The sequence below is a fragment of the Cryptomeria japonica genome, chromosome 7 (genome assembly GCF_030272615.1).
Source record: "Cryptomeria japonica chromosome 7, Sugi_1.0, whole genome shotgun sequence".
Classification (NCBI taxonomy): Eukaryota; Viridiplantae; Streptophyta; class Pinopsida; order Cupressales; family Cupressaceae; genus Cryptomeria; species Cryptomeria japonica.
In genome coordinates, this window is record NC_081411.1 from 654,817,344 (window position 1) to 654,835,659 (window position 18,316).

The following is an 18,316-nucleotide window of genomic DNA, read 5'->3' on the forward strand; positions in this document are numbered from 1 at the left end:
TGGCACTTAAACAGAGCTCACCATTGCATTCGGAATGACAGGTTGTTGTGATCCTTAGAAGCTTAATCACAGACTCACAATAAAAGGGTCACTTACCATATTTTGACATATGCTTTGGTGACTATGGAAAACAATGGTTTGACTAGAACTTTTATGTTTGACACATGTTTTGGCTTATTACATGCTAATCCTTGGTTTAGATTTTTATCAAAAACATCATTTTTCGACAAATCACAGGCGATTCAAAATCAAATCCTACTCATGTATGTCTGTTTTTCTTCTGATTTAGTAACATAGCCTTTAACCAATTGTTACTATTTCTAGGGTAGTTTTATTGACATAGGCTATATCAACATCGAATAAAGTTGAAATATTGGTGCAATGGCACTTACACAGAGGTCACCATCACATTTTGAATGACAGGCTGTTATTATCCTTAGCAGCATAGTCATAATAAAAGGGTTGAATGACTAGCATTTTCCATATTTTGGGCATTTGTTTTGGTGACCATAGAAATCAATAGTATGACTAGAACTTTTATGTTCGACATATGTTTTGGAAAATCCCACTCTAATCCTTGGGTTAGCTTTATCATTAACATCATGTTTTTCTCGCACCACCTCTCAAATTCTCAATTTTCATGTGTGCTGTCACCCACAAAGACATTTCTTAATAGCTCTGCTCCAAGTGATCCCCTTTTCTTTAGTAATCTTCCATAGTAATTGGGTAGAAAGCTAAGAAGGGGACAAGCTTGAGCTGGATTTCTGTTGGGAAGGGTGACCCCTTAGGAAATTCTGGTGCTTCATCCTTGTGAAAATCACCTAGATCCAGTGGGTGCCAAATGGATTATGCCTGCTCGTGAGAAAATGGGTTCTTGTGAAACGTTTTAGTTATGAAAAGTAGGTTAATGTAGATCGACTCAAAAGTATTCAGCTGAGTCTCGAAAAACGATACTGCTATATTATATATAAATATAGCCACCAGAAATGAATAATGTGACAGCTATATTATATATAAATGTAGCCACCAGAAATTGTGGGTATGGGGACAGTTATACAATTACAAACCATGTTCCAATGAGGGAGTTTCTTGGAAACTATGATAAAAATGAATGACGTTGGGAGCTCTACGTTGAAATGTTCAAGACGCAATACTTGCTGAAGGTTTTCAATGGAGTAGTAAGCTAAGCAGCTTGAATATGAGAAAACTCCATGGTCAAGTGCTCTTAAGCCAGATCTGTAGTAGGATGTGTGAATTCCTGGGAAGTCTTGGTGCTTCATCCTTGTGAGCATTGCATAGGTCCAATGAGTGCCAAGCAGTGTATTCTTTCTAAGGAGAGATGGATTCTTGCAAGCCACTACTCTTGAAATATGGGTCAGCGTTGAATTAATTGAAACTATGCAGCTAAATTCTAAAAGCTCATATAACATAATTTTCCATTGTGCTGGACGATTGCTTTTTCTAGAGAATAGCTTTTATTGTTTTCTTTACATTCAAGTAGGTTTCAAATTTTCCTTTTACATACAACGGTCCAACACGATCTGAATTTCCTAAATTCCTTTTTTTGTTTGTTTGATGGATACAGTTGGGAAACTCGGCAAAAACAAAAACTCGCCAAGGCCCAAAAAAAAAGCTCGGTGAAAACTTGGCAACTCAAAAAATTGCTTAAATTTAACTAGAATTGCATTTTTTTTGGAAAATTCAATGAGGAGATGCATCCAATGAATCAATAAATGAGTACACAAAAGAAACAAGCTAAGTCTAGATATATTTGATTGATTTAAATGTAAATTGGATACAAAATGGCATCCTCTTGTGGAATGCTGATGGTTGATAGACTAAAACAAAATGAAATAGCAAATTGTTTGTGTAAATCTTAAAGTAAATATTACATCAAAACATTTTACATCTTCCTCTTCTTAGCTCTAGTGAAAACCAAGGGAGAGATAGAACTAGAGGGTCTAGTCCTAGGAGTCCGATGTGGCTCCTCCAACTCGCCAAAATGAAGTTGTGGGTAGCACCCCTCACGGGGATCTGAGGGTGAGAGAGTGAGGGGTAGAGAGATAGGTCTAGATCTTGGGAGAGTGAGGAGAGAGTGAGATAGAGAGTGGTAGAGAGAGGGGATAGAGGAAGAGTGAAAGGTCTAAAATTTGGGGCAGATAAAGTAAGTGAGATAGAGAGAGCGAGAGAATGCTGAGGAGACTACTGATTATTGAAATTTGACAAAGTCTGAAACTTTAAAAGATCTTCTAAAACCTAGAGCATTATAACTCCTAGAGATCTAAAACCACTCTCAAACATCCTGCCAATATATACATGAAATATAACTTAATTTCTTATATTTTAAGTTATATTTCATGTATATGAGAATGACACACACTTGAAAAAATAAATTTAGATAATTTTTTGACGTGTTTGGGCCTCTATTTTTTTATGCAGTCGAGTTTTTGCGAAAGACTCGTTGAGTTTTTGTGAAAAACTTGACGAGTTTTTCCCAAAAACTCGGCGAGTCTTTTGTGTGAGTAAATGGTGTAAATACTCGCCGAGCAAAAAAACTTGCAATTTTTGCGAAACTCTCTGAGTATTCCATCTATAGTAGCTTTGAATAGTAATTTTTGATATAATCATCTGCAAATTTATTTTTTGGTTGGCCACTTAGGAATCTTATGTATGCTACAACTCATGCTCGGGCATCTACTTAGCGCTTTTTTCTTGGTTATGGATTACTCTAGGAAAATTATCTTTTCCTAAAATATCATTCGTCAACACTCATCTAAGTTCATTATTTTTACTTTCTCTTCTTCAGGTGTTGGAGATTTTGTTGCATCATATCATAGTCATTCAATCATTCTCAACAAATAGCAAACACTATGCATAGAGAAGCATGCGAACTTGATTAATTGTACATTGTACATTTCTTGATAAAGGACACTAATCAATGCTTTTCTTTATCTCTCTTACAGGGGAAAAATTTGCATGCTCAACTTGAGAAGGAGATTCTAGCTTCAGGTAGTCAAAAATTAAAATTATGTCTTGTTACTTAAGATAATCAACTTACCATTTATTAATTTGTTCCAAATGCCTAGACTTTCTTAGTATATTTTTTCTCTATTGTTTCCTCTACAAAGGATGTAAATCTTCGTATGCTTCATAGGGATTGTTATGGTGGACTGGTAAATATTTTGTGGTTTCAAAGTTAATTTACTAATTTGCATCCCTTGCACTTGCTTTGAGCTCTATGTGAAATCAGAAATCTAACGTTTAAACCAACTTGGGATAAAATGGCTGAGCTTTTGTGAATGTCACCTTTGTTGGACATTTATATACATCTCTTTGTGTCTGAGACTCTGATTTTAAGTTTAACCTCTTGATTATTCTAGCGTTACAAATGCTTCTGCTCAAATCCAAACCCGGGGCCTGAAAAATCTCAAAGATAACAAGATGCAAGTAGTATTATAAAGTTCATAGCATAGCAGCAAAAATCTTTCTGAGGAATGACTCAGCAAACCAAAAGATAAAGGTTTTTTCAATTTATTAATATTGAATTGGAAAAAAATCAGGTTAGAGTTAGAGAAAAAACATAAAATTGCTGCAAAAATCAGTTAAAAAAACCCTAACCATAACCCAGAAATGAAAGAACTGACCAGAATATATCCAAAGGATAACGAAATTTCAGCTTGATCAGTTTTATGCACAAACTCATGATTTTTTCATTAGGCAGGTGGGTGAGATACAATTATTTTCTATTATAAAAGTATGCCTACTTGTATGGTTCAAGCTTCATATTTCGAATAGGTTGTTTGAAATATCCTTATGAATTTTGAGAAAACTTACACAACAGTTCGGATATCTTTGAGGAGTTGGATTTCACACCCAAATTTAGTGACAGCTTGATGGAATTTGAACAAATAGCAATCTACAATTATGTTGATCAAAACAAGGAATTCTAACTGATTTTATTGTGTCCTTACAAATTAGATAGAACAATCAATATCACCTTTCAAATTGCTGCAGTTTAAGGGAAATCAATTATCACAGAGGCGAGGTTTCAATTGGCACCTAAGAACATACCCGTGCACAGTAAACAGAGTATCGACCCCTTCAGGAAAGATGATGGCTGCGACTTCTTGCTATGTTGACAGCGATTAAGTGTTTGAAGATGGTGCCCTTATTGATGGTTAGCTGCAGGGCACAAAAGCTACAGGCTGCGAATTCCATTAATCATTCAGCCGCCTCAATTCCACATGGTATCGCTGTCTGATCTTGGGTAGAATCGTGCCATGGTGAGATCAGAATTGCAGCGAAACATTTTTTCTCAAACCCTTTGATTTATCCCAAATGATTCTCGATACCTCCAGGAGATAGTATTATCTTCTCCTATTTGCTGCAATAGGTGTAATTGGATGCCTTCAGTGCTGTTGGGAAACTTGCTATAAAACTTCTGGGTTTCGGTCCAGAAGAATGTCTCCACAGGGGCTACGTCCTGACAGAGACTACTTTGGATTTGATTCTCAGAGCAGAATAAATAATAAAAACCATGCAATAATAATCCCCATCGAGAGCCTTATCTTTCTTAATGAAGCCCATCGACCTCCAAAAAGCTGAAAAGCTTTCAACCTCCCCTGAATAGTGAATGGATGGGTTTATCTCCTAATCCTTACTTGAACTCATCTTGGCATGAAATAAGATTATGCTGGGCGTGGGTTGAAGATAATCATGACCCTCAAGGCGACTAACCTAGTAGCATAATGTTGTGACTTAAAAAAAAGGTGGCCCCACTATTATTATTTTTGACTTCACACAAACTATACATTACTTCAAGATATTTACATTTAATTATTTACAAGGTTGAACGTTAAGAAAGAGGGAACATTACATTGTTCATCTTGTTTTCTATGAAGAAAAAATGATATCATGATCTTATCTAATGGCAACTTGAAGTCAAGTATTTAAAATAATCAATTTCGTTGTGCGATTTACTTGCACTTGCAACATTGATCTTACTAACCATATTATGTGTACTAGGCAATGTGAATTTGCTATTTTTAAGAAACCTTGGAGGGCCTTGCATTTGCTTTTCACATATAATTTTTTCAATATTCCATAAAACAAAGTAGAATTTCTACTGATAGAGTCATGAGCAAACAATAATATTTGCTATTATAAAGTGATTTATTATTCTTTCTGTCACTTATGTAAAGATGTGTTGCTATGTTGATCATTGAATTGTAATTTCACACAGTTCTCTTTCACATTTTTTTATCAGATATGTCAGCTTTTAAAGCAGCAAATCCAGAATCGGTATTTGAAGATTTTATAAGATGGCATTCTCCTGGTGACTGGGTAGAAGATTTTTTAGATGAAGCTATGGAAGGTCTGGAATGTACAGATGAGAAGATCAAGGGCATAAAAAGTAGTTGGCCTCCAAAAGGGAGACTCTCAGATCGCATGTCTGAATCTGGAAACTCTTGGCGTGAGATTTGGAATGATGCTCAGGCAGTACCAGCTTCAGAACAAAAGCCACTTTTAGATCCTGACCGAGAAGGAGAAAAGGTTTTGTAGACATTCCTTTGAGAACAATTATATGAATCACAGTGAATCATAATTGTGCAAGATATTTTTTATTATTTATTGATATAAGTAATTAGGAACTCAACATTTGATTTATATGCCTTGAAGTTGATACATGAGGAGATGGTTATCCCTTGGCGTAGATATTGTTGTATTTTGATTTATTTTTTCTTGTAAGAATTAATATGTTTGTTGAATGGGTACGTGGTTCTTCAAATACTGGGATCTGTTGATGGAAGAGACTATCATCGGAATGCATGTATACTTCATCCTCTTCAGTTTCGATTTACATGTGGTTCTCAATACTCAAACACTGGAGGGTAAGAAAATGTATTGAAGACATAGATGTTTAACAACTATGGGTAGAATAAACATTCTTAGAGATGTCTCCAGTAGGCAGTGGACGTCTCCTGAAATCTTTTAGTGGATATCTTCGACTGCCAAAACCAGCCAAAATAAGAAAATGAACAGAAATAAAAAAATTATCTTTATAACTATAACCCTAATCTCTTAAAGGTCAAAAGGCCCCACCTAAACTATTGCTCACTCAATCAATAAGGCAAGTGAACAGAAATAAAAAGTAATCTTTATAACTATAACCCTACTCTCTTAAAGGTCAAAAGGCCCCGCGTAAACTATTGCTCATTCATTCAATTCTTACAAGAGTACAGATTATTAAGAGCATGCAAAAGATTTCAGCAGATTTTTTTGAACAAGGGTGATTTGTTGGCTTAGGCAGCATAGTTTTACAAGGAAGATAATTTTACTTTGGAGGATAGGTGAATAATCTCATTTTCATATATAATTCAATTTTTTTCTCTTGATTAGTTAATGACGGAGTCTGATTAATATACAATAAACAGATTATATAAATATAAATTAATTAATTAGTTTAATTTCTTCATTCAATCATTGTCGTTCATTTTATTTTTATTATTGAAATAATATTCACTTCAAAAAAATTCACTGGTCCATTTGATACAGCAGGAATGGGAAGGGAAAAATGGGCATCTGAGCACTTGATTGTCAAATGAAAATCGACCCATCCTATTGTTTACATTCTTGAAGGCATGGGAATATGAAGGAATTCAAGTGACTCATGTGACCAGTTTCGTTCCCTTTGCTTATAGGGGAGTGATTCGGAAGAGTTTTTTTTTCATACTTGAGCCTGAAATAAATAGCTGGCTGGTACTTGTTGATGTGTTTTTTATGACACTTCAAACACAGAATAAATACCAAGTATTCTATCCTCTCTTGAACAAGGAAACCTTATATGCTAAACAATGTGATCAATTAAGGCTACCCCAAGGTTTCTTTAGTCAAGTCTTGACAATGCAAATTGGATAGTCTCATTTGAAATGATGTGATATGCTGGTATCACAAAGGGACTTACGCTTATGAATTGCAGCTGGAACTTGCAAATTAACATATCTCAAACTCAAACAAAAGACAAAAGGGAAAGGGTTTAGGGAAATCTACTCTAATCCTAAGGACAATGATGATAATGGGTGATGCTTTGATAGACAAACTCCTTCAAACCAACCTTTGCTTCATTATGATGACAGCAACTACACGAGACTGGTGCAATCTCCCAAGGTCCTGAAAGATTTTCATATTGTGAACCAACCATTCAAATACCCAATGTTGGCGTTGTTGATGGTGTTTTTATGCACTATGCAACAGAGAATAAAGTATTGAATACTCTATCCTCTCTTGAACGAAGACTTCTCAAAAGTTGAAGATTAGCAAAAAGGATCACTTCGGATGACTCCAAGGTTCTTGATGTCAAGTCTTGACGGTGTTGGATAGTTTCAATGGTATGATGTGACTTGTTGTACCTACGAGGGGACATACGTAATAATTCGATTCACGCTTAATGGTGTGACATTCTTCAAATGATATTACAATGTTGCTTTCTTCTACTTCTAATCTTTTGATTAAAAAACATGAAAAGGGAGTAGGGTTTAGGGATGCTACGCTAATGCTAGGAATGCAAGACAATGGACAATCTCAAATGAGCTCAACTATGGTTTGCTTCGACATCTAGTAAACATCTCCACAAGACTAGTGCAATCTTCTAGGGATAGCTTGGTGATTTTCAAACCACTATCACAAATATAGACACATTCAAGATGAAGCATATCAATGATGGAATAGCAATTGAAGTTAAGCTTTTGCTAAAATGGATCGAGTTGACTACGCAAGGCACTTTACCATCGGCAATGTGTTAGTAGTATGGATCATAGTAGTGTTAATCATTTGGGGAATTAATTGGCAAACCAAAATTATAAGATTTTTTGAAAAAATTAGGAAAAAATCGGATTTACAGAAAAACTTAAAAAATTGTAGAAAACCAATCAAAAACTACTTTTTTTAATATTTAAGGACATTTCCATAGCATAGAGATATTGTAGGAAAATAAAATAGAGACTTCAACACATGGATTGTAGAAAATAGATTTTCGTTGTTTATATTCATATTGCTGATTACATTGCACAAAACATACCACAACATAAATAATAACTAGATGGTGATAGTTGTCAAAATGTCAATTACAATATAGTTTGTGACTTTGTACAAAGTCAACCTGTAAACTAAGTACAAAATTTCAAAATATAAACAAATTTATTGATATTAATTAAGAATTTATATATTTTTAAATTTATTTAATATCTTTTATTAATATCCTTTATAGATCGTTTAAAAAAATACCCGTTTTGTTATTATAATAAAAACAGTATTTAATATTTAAGTTGAGATTCAATACATTTCATATAGTTTTTTTATATAATAAATTTTTATTCTTACCATTAAAAACATCTATTTCAAAAAATAAAAATAAAACAATCATTAAATTTTATTTAACAAAACATTAAAACATTTATATAATTATTTTATTTTTACCTCTAAAAACAAAATAAAAATCTAAATTCTATTTTAAAAAACGTTTATATTTTTAATGTTGAAAACAAAATAAAAACACTTAAATTTAGTTTTAAAAGTATAAAATCAAACTATAGTAATTTAATATTTCAATTATAAAAACAAAATAGAAATACCAAATTTTATTGTATTTGAAAAACATATGATTAATAAGTATATTGAAATAGTAATAAATTTAAATATATTAAACATTAATTTTTCATATAAATTTTATATAAATAAGATGATAAAATGTAAAATCATTGCTTGAAATTTAATAAAATATAAAAAACTTTATTAAAAAACTTAAACGTCAATTGCAAATTGGCAAACAAATGTGGTGGTGACTTAGCTTGGAGAATCCAATCGAGCAGAGGTTGCGATTAGAATTTGGCAATGCATGGTCGCATAGGTTACAGATTCATTGAAATTTGGCATCGCTGCATACAATTTCCATGCCCTCTTCAACAGATTTTCCCTATTCCAGACACAGTACAATGTAGACACAAGAAATTTGTTGTGCCCTAGCCGCCAGCGACAGAAAAATCCGTCTTCAAGAGAAGATATTATCAAAAAAAACCTTTAAAAAAATGCTTTATAAAGATATGTTTTAATAGAAGTGAAGTCCCCTTTTTCTGTATGAATGTTCACTTGTATTTTAACAAATATCATGCATTTTTAATAAGTTCCCCGAATTTCAAACTTGAAGCCAAAAATTCGGCAAACCCTGTGACATAGTGCATGATGAATCTGCAACAAGCGCAACCTTTATGAAAAGCACGACCAAAAACTATTTCACTTTGTGCCATTTAGGGTTCGCACTTTTTTTGCCTTTTTTTCCCAGCTATTCCCTGATTAATCCGGCGTTTTTTTGGTGATTTTTTTGAAAAAAAATCATTGATAGTCTTTGATTGATTAAATCTGATTGTTTTGGGGAAAAAAATCGGTGAGCTCCCCGACTGCCGATTAATCGTATATAATCGCAATTTTTTGCAGATGTTTGCTTCTATGGTATGGATGACAAGCTTCACTTTGAATGTTGCACATGCATCTTTCACTCATCTAAAAATACTCAAAACAAATTATATTCTAATATTTTTTGTCTTTTCAATATTAACTCTCATAAAAGGATGAAGAAACAAGCAAATGTACCAAAACTCAGTAAGTCACCAACACTTAAATGATTTTATTGACTTTTGCAGCATCGAGCAACAATTCTTCAAAACTCTTCTAATCAATCCTTACAAATGAAATGAGTTGAGCTTATATAGGGCTCTCAATTACAATGAATGGCCAAAGATTAAACTAGAATCGAGGGCCTAGATTTTGCCACCTAAATCCTAATTAGGGTTTGTAGCAACCAAAATACCTAATTATTGCAAAATATTAAATATCAGTCAATGGTAATGTGACATCCTTTTTGGCACAAAATACGAGGAAAAATCCTACAATAGGAAAATTTGATGCCACATAGGATCATAACAAACTATCTTCTAGAATCTTGTTGCCCTTATCCTTTACTCTTTTTGCAAATTCAACGAATCTTGACGTCAATGATTCAATCTTAGTAATTGGAATTGTAGGCAGGTTCTTTAGTTGTTCCAATTAGTTAACTTCATCCAAGCTTGAGACAAAGGTCATCTCCCAATCTAGCCTGAAATCTCTTGTCTTATTGGCAAGTATGGTGAATGAGTGAATATCCTCCAACCGCTTATCGGAAGGTGCTACATTTGTCCCAAAGAAGATAGTCTTTATTGTCTCCATCAACTTTTCGACAACAATATCAATTCCTTCATTCATCTTTTCTTCTCAAGAATGATCTCAGCCACTTCTAAAATCTTATCATGTATCAAATTAATCACTTGATCCACTTGAGTGCGTCTACCACTGATGTCTTCTTCAAATATGAGTGTTCTCATGCGAAGCAGGTTACACCACTGTTGGAAATCAGGTGATCATCCATCCTTCAATATTCCTTCGTTCATTGAAGTTTGCCTCGGTGTGGTCTTCATTACTTGTAATATAGATATGGCGAGGTCCTTGGTGTAGACAAAAGTGTCATATGCCAACTTGAGTGTTTGGGTTCTTTCAAGGATCACCATGGCTCTATCAAATATCTTCACTAACTCCCTTACGAATGCCTTAGCCTTTTTATAGGTCGTATTGACCCATGCATCCATTAAATGTGTCGAGGCTTTCATCTTATCAAAATCATCAATTGCGTTTGGAAGGGGTAATGGTGGAGGTATGGCCAAAGGATCATGTTGCCTCAGTTGCTTGAGCTTTTGGAGATGACTCCTCAATACACTGTTTTCTTTCTCTAACTTCTTATTATTCTCTACTTCCAGCCTAAGCATGTCATTCATATCTTCCAATGCTTGATTGGTGGTAGGAGAGCCTAGATTGACAGTCTCCAAATCATACTCTTTTGTTGTGATCTCATCTTCAGGTTTGTCTACTTTTGGAGTGCAATTTGAATTATCAGGGATCCTTCACCATCTCTTGTCATCTTTGACATCGTGGTTGCTTTCTTCTTTTTCAGTTTCTTGATGTCTATCTAGGTAGCTGCCTAGATCAGTGGGATCTTTTTCTTCCTCCACTTCTTTTGTTAATCTCTCCCTAAGCCATGCAGGGATAGCCGACCTTTCTTCTCCAACCTATACTTAGTTCAATTGTTGATCTTCTCAAGGTGGAGATGTAACTTCTTGTTCCTCATTTTCAATGTTCACATATGCATCATCGCTTGCCTTGTCATTGATTGGCTTGGATGGGACTGCCTTCTTCTGACTTAATGGTTGTTTTCCTTTGTCTGTCCTACTATTTTGAATTGTAGATTCCATAGACTCATGCATTCCATGATCGATGCTTGTTCTAGATGGATGATCTTCCTGGACAAAGGCCTAATTTGCTTTCTCTTCATGCACGGAAGAGGTACTAGTGGAAGGGCGGTGTCTTGATTTATGCTTCTTCTTCAGAGGCTCTTCTTTATTGATCTCCTTCCTCCTAGAACTTTTGGAATGGGCTGATTGGGTGGCGCTTTTGCTTTTGCTTTCGCTTTCCACCTCACTATCAGATTACTCAACATCTCCCATCAATTCAAATGTCGCTTGAATGCCTTGATCTTTCAACATATGAGTTTGAGCGTCTACCCATCGTCTTGTGTGTGATAGGATCGGTTTCATCAAGTCTCTCAAGTCGGTACTCTCTACGTCAATCCAATTGACTTTCACTTCTTTGTTCTTCTCTTGGTCATATGCAGGTAGGAGACGTCTTCCACTATCTTGTGCTTGATTGGGGATGTTGAAAATCTTGGTTGTTTTGATAATGCCAATCGATAGCCTTGAGTACATTCTCTTCCTTATATCGAAATCATCTTTTGCATTCATGAAATGATCCTCTAGTTGTATCTTATGTTTATGCCTCCTTCCACTCGATCTCTTGATGCTGCCATAAGGATCAAAGTTGTCTCTGGTAAAGTATGGGATTAGGAGAGACTTTAATTCTTCGTCTACCTTCTTAGCTGCTTTTAAGGACAAACACACCTCTACTGATTGCCCAACTGAAATGGGAAATGGAATCCTTGTCGTGTTTATTCTTTTGTATCTTGTTATTTACCATCAATTGTCTTACCAACTCAAGCAATATCAACTTGTCGGTAGGATGCCTCGGTAGCATGTAAGACAAGCAAGAGCATCCTTGCACTCGTCTGTAGGTGAACTTGGGAAACTGGATGAACCAAGCACCGAACTTCTCTACCGGCTCTTTTGCCTGCGGGGATATTCTTTGATGAAAGCCACCTTGCAACATTCTTGTGATCTGCATAGTGAAGGCATCATTGACTCTTATATAATGTGTCTTGTTATGATAATGCAACTGCATGTAGGATTCACGTGCTCTCAATTCTCCAGATCTTGTAGCGACTAGACCTCTATAAGTCAATCCTGCATATTCATGGGCCTTGGTACGCGAATATATGACGTATGAACTCATGTAGAAAGTCTTAGTTCGTTCTATCCTCTTGAGTTGTATATCAATGTTGTTGCTAATAATCCTTGCCTAGTTGGTTCTTTCCTTTGGTATAATCTCCACGAAGTAGAACATCCAACTCTTGAACTAATAAGCATGAGGAGTTCCCATGATTCAATTGAGCAATGTGATCACATCACCAAATTCTTCTTTGAAGTCAATCTTGTGAAGCTTGGTGGGCATTTTGGCTAACCTAGGCCTACTCTTCAATAGCCAAGACATGTTAATTATCTCTAGGCATTTGTCGGGATCATCATCATAAACAACCTGTGCTACTTCCCTTGGTCTTGTCTATCATGCCACTGAACTTAGGTATATGGAAAGCTTCACTGATAGCTTCCTCTGAAAGGTAGGCGAGCTCTCGACCATCAGGTGCCACTATCATCCGCTTGCTTGCATCGTAGTGTCTAGCACACTCAATGATCAACCCACTGCACTGTACTGCTGGAGGGAAGCTTGCTGCTTTCACTATGCCATTGTCGATAATCACCTTGGAATACCTGGTAGGCTTGGTGGTGTATAGCAGTCCTTGGAATTTCTTCATGTTAATTTGGCCCAGGTTGGTATCTCCTGCATTGCCCCAAACTGATGTGATCTTGGACTCCATCATGTCTCCTTTTGAGTCCTCCTTGATGAGGGCGTGTCATGCTTCTTTCATTCTCTACCTATGAGAGTTGTCTAAGTTAGTCTTTATGATATGATTTTTGCTGGCAAGTAGAAATCAATCACCTAAACTAAGAATCCTATTCCTAGAATTATAATGCATCGAAATATCTTAATATCGCCCAAAAATCCTAGGTTGCATTTTTAACTTCTAGCTGAATATGCTCATCTAAGCTAATGATAATTCCTTGTAAATGCTCAAAGATAATCTGAAATGCGTTAAATTAAAGTATCCTAAACAAAGGCCTTGTGAAGGCAATGAATAAGAAGCTAAATCAGTCATAAAATAAGGTCTGATTCAGTATAAAAATGATGAAATGTGCCTTATCTCAGACCTGCAATCTGTTTCAAACAAACTGATATGTCAATTGATTGTTCCCTTGATGAAGTCTTCTGTCTTCAAATAGGTTCGCCTTTGAACAAATGGTGAGATTGCTAAATGTTGATAGGTATGCTGTCGCTGCCTGAATAGTGAATTCGCTGTGTTCTGGTGTCAAAATCGCCTCCCTTATGATTATGATCTGCAATAATAATTATGACAGTATCTGACCAAGGTCAGGATCGCTGGCATCAAGGATGGATTCACTTATCAATTCACCACCTTCAATAATTGTTTTGTCTTCAGTTTGAAATTGCTAATAGAAGAAATGCCCTCTTGCTTTGAATCGGATCTGGTAATGAGCGCTTTTGATTTGTGTTTGATCAAATGAAACGATCAAACGCAATATATAGATTCTTGAGGAAGAATTGTACCACCTCACATTGGCCAACTTCACCACCATTATAATTTTTTTGCAATTGATTTCACAAAGCTGACTTAAATGCTAATTCAAATTTTAAATAATTGCTTTGGTCATTAAATGCGATGGGGGCCTTTGGAATTTGCCTCGATTCAAATCGCAGCTCTTGATATTCAAAATGCTGTTCTTTCATTTACTAAGAAGGGGGAATCACATCCTTATTTCGCACCTTTTCATTGTCCAAGGATGAGTCTTCTAAAGTTGCTACTTTGCATGGTCCAAGGATGGGTCTAATCTCCAAAGTCACACATTTGGCAAGAGTAAGGGCGCCTTGCATTGCTGATTTCACCAAGGCAGAGACAGATTGATGTTCTTAAGTCACACATTTCACTTGTCCAAGAACGAATCAAAACCTTAATGCGCTGATATGATTGAGGCAGGGACAGATTGATTAATTTAACATTGCATTTTTCCTGACCAAGAACATCTTGAAACCTTAAGTCGCCAATTTGGTTGATGTAAGGACGCTTTGATTCTTTAATGTGCTGATCTATGAGAGGTAGGGACGCTTTGAAGGCTTAAGTCGCACATTCGCAAGGGGTGAGGACATCTTCACATCCTTAAGTCGCTCATTTCACCAAGGTAAGGATGGACTGATATGCTTCTGTCGCACTTTTACCTTGAGTAGCTACAAGTCCAATTCCTTAAGTCACTGATCTAACTTAGGTAGGGACACCTTTGATGCTTAAGTTGCACTTTTGCAAGGACAAGGGACGAATGAGATTTAATCGGTCCTGGCCAAGGAAAGGTTATCCTTCAAAACTCTCAAGAAGATGAAATCATGATGAACGCTAAGCCTTTTGGTGATCTCCTTGGTCAAGGAATAGATTGTCCAAAGATGTGTCTAAGCAAAGAGTAGGGTGGCGAAACTCCTTAAATCATCCTTTCAAGTCAAACTAAAGGTAATCGGTCTAAAGGGAAATACCTTGATCAAGCAAAATCTGCCCTTGATTCATATCAAAGAGAAGAGAATAGCCAACTTTAAAGCCTCTAGATGAGCTATCAACTCAAACTCAATTACTCAAAGGATTGGACTCAACAAACTAACCTAGCAAAACCCAAGACTAAGAGAAAAAAAGAGGGGTCCCCACTTATGATGGGGTGATGTGTGAAATGGTCACAACAGGCATAGTTTGAAACTTTGAACAAATACCTACAATTGAACTTAGCAACAATGAGGTTCAAACTAGCGTTACATTGTCGCTTACAATCAACAAACCACAAAAAGTTCAAACCAAGGAATTTATCATATATCATCGCATTGCTCCATTAAATCAATGAACTTAAACTAAAACTTGAATTGAAACTTGAGAAGTAGAAACCATGCAACATGTTGAAATAACACACAAAATCCACCATATTTTCAATGAAAGTAGAATGTTTATTCCATCAAGCCTTGGCAAAAATTTCAATCTACCCTTCTACTCTACTCCTACTTAACCAATTATTCTTTTACTATTGAATTATTGTATTTACTTCTAACTCTATTCTCTTATTTCTAATTGCTCCCCCATACAAATGAAAAGGCAAAGCCTTATATAGCTTTCCAATTACAAATGAATGGCTTGGATCTAATCCAATTCAATGGCCAAGATTACATGATGAAACCCTAATTAGGGTTAGTTGCATCTAACTCCTTGACCAATGAGAAAATTACATAGCTTTGAATACACGACCTTCTAGGACCAATAGGAAGTAAGTTGTAATTTCCTTCATTCTTTGACTAGGTTCAATGAATTTGGACACTTTGACTTGGAATCATTTGATTGGTGGATGAAGGTGAGTTGTCGCCACCTCAGCTACTTGCAGGCTTTGTAGTCTTGATACCTCATCACAAGCAATATCTCTTGATGCTCAACATCATCATGTGGCTTTTGACTAATTGTGATGGGTCATATTTCCAAATTGCATCATCTTCTAACTTTAATTAACTCATTTGAAACTATCTACTTGAGAGATACATTCACTGATTTCATCCTTTGCACTTGCATTCTACCTTTATCTTTTGTTGCATTCATGATGCCAAAGCTCAATCTTCATGTGTAGTCATTGCAAGTGTAGCCTCCATTTGCACGGTCTCTCCTTGTCACCAACCTGCAAACAATATGCTTGACCCGAATTACTTCCTTGTTGTACTGACCTTGATTTTTTGAAGGTAATTCAAGATTGTTGTAGCATCTTTTTTCATGTCTTAGTTCTTGTTCTTGCCTCTTGGTGTAACTTGATCCTCCATGTGGTTGAACTATTCTTCATTGCATTGTAGAGTCCTTTCATCCTTGAAGTATTTCCTCCCTTCACAATGTGGAATCATCTTTCTTCTCCTTGAATGCATTTCATCTCTTATATTTGGTCTTCTATGATGTTGATCTTCTTGTTGAATGTTGTACACTATGTGGTAGAGTCTTCATCTTCCTTGGGTCTTGGATCTTGACTTTGATCTCCACTTTTGCATGACTTGAACTTAGCTTCTTCTTGCATGTTGTCACCTTGATTTCTTCATCCTAAGTCGTTAAGTGTTTCTCTCTCATGCTTTGAAGGCCTCGTTGGAGTAGCTCCTCTTCCACCTTCATTGTCGTCTTTCATCTTTGCCTTTTTTAATCTTCCACCATCAGCTCCTTCACATGATTTGATTTCCCCATGTGAAGTGTCTCTTCTTCATGCATCATTCTTCTCATCCATCATTCCTCACGCTCCCTTGCAATTTTCCCACATTGTGAACTTGATTCCATACTATCTTTTGCTTGAATTGCACTTAAAATTGCTTGTCTTTGTACTTGAAATCTGGAAATTACTCTTGTTAAATTGCTTAAAAATCTGGAAATGATTGGTATTAATGATGCAAAACAGAAATTGCTAATGAATGAAATAAAATCTGCTCTGATTTTTACAACAGTTCTTGTCTCCCTCCTTTGATCTGCCTTGTCACAATGTCTTTTGCTCTCTTTGGCAAACTGTCGGTGGAGGAGTCAATGTTGTTTGAGTTGTGAAAATAATTTTCACATTTACTCCTCATCACATCTTCCTCACTTGAATTGATCTGTCAAAACCTTAATATCACTGATGATGATCAGAAACTATTGATGAAAGTAATCAATTTCTGCTCTTTATTTCAAATCACCTCTGCCCTTTATACCTCGATCTGCTCCTTGAATTAATGAATTTATGTTTGGATTTGAATTGTGAAGTAACAAATATGAATTCTTGCTCCTATATATGCCTTAATCACCTCATAAGAGAGGGTCGGCTAGGCTCCATTTCTTTACACCAAATTTGCATGGATATGGATACGGATACAAATATGGATACGGTATCAGATATGGATACGGCCATTTTTTATGACCCCCAATATGGATATGACTGGATACAACATTCATAAAAAACACATACACCTATATATAACACAATTTTTAAGTTATTAGAGAAGATTTTCATTACTTCAATGCAATAGACACATAATTGCTACATAAAGAATTATAAGCTGATTTAAAAATTTACAATATGCAAAAATAGTAGAGTTGCATTCGAAGATAACCCAAAAATATGGGTTGCTGAAATAGAAAAACATTTCATTTGTCTCTCATTTGGTGTAGGTTTTTTTTATACCATCTGTTTTTAAAATTGCATGAATGAAGTTATTTTAAATTAAATTTAGGAAGATTTATGTCAAATTTTAAAAAAATCAAATCACTTAGTATTCAACATGGTTGAAAAATCAAGGTTTTTTGGGCACATGTGGCTACAGTATCTGACGTGTATTTGGGCCGTATTGGATATGTATCTGTTTCAGATACGAGGATACACATGCCCAAGGAGGGAGAGAGGAGTATCTGGCTACTCTGCTTCACACATTAATACACCTTTGTCCATGTTTCATATGTTTTTTTTAAAACTGAGTTGGCCTTATTACACACGTTACATCATTATTTTCATGTCTTGTGAGGCCCAATACCTTGGGTCGGCTTTATTCCTCTCCCACACGTTTTACCTTGCAAATGCTGGTTGGCCTACTCACATTTCAAACAAATTTGCTCACCTTTAGGTTGGCCCTATATTCACCCTTGGCACACCCTATATATACATGGTGGGATTTTATGACAGCATGTGATTGAAATCCAATTTTATATCTGCTCTGCTTCTGATTTCGGGTTTTAGGCATGATTATGTAAGTAATCGGGATTTTCATTTCAGCATGTAAGATTTTGGGACTTTCACTAGGCCATGTAAGAAAGCGGGATTTGAGCATCCTCATGCGTGATTTCAGGTTTATGTACCTCTTGTGTATAGTTGGGCAGGATTTTCATCACTTTGTGTAATGCAGGTCGTGGTTTTGATGT

The 18,316-nt window shown here is 35.7% G+C and overlaps 1 protein-coding gene across 7 annotated transcripts in view; it reads left to right on the top strand.

Moving 5' to 3' along the window:
• The window catches only part of LOC131071205 (uncharacterized), a 199,843-nt gene that overhangs the window by 162,539 nt on the left and 18,988 nt on the right, over positions 1–18,316 (top strand). For all 7 annotated transcript variants that reach the window (XM_058006942.2, XM_058006934.2, XM_058006936.2 and 4 more), the window contains 2 exons: positions 2,964–3,009; positions 5,267–5,553. In XM_058006942.2, the coding sequence (XP_057862925.2) occupies positions 2,964–3,009; positions 5,267–5,553 (333 nt within the window). The remainder of the gene's footprint in view (positions 1–2,963; positions 3,010–5,266; positions 5,554–18,316) is intronic.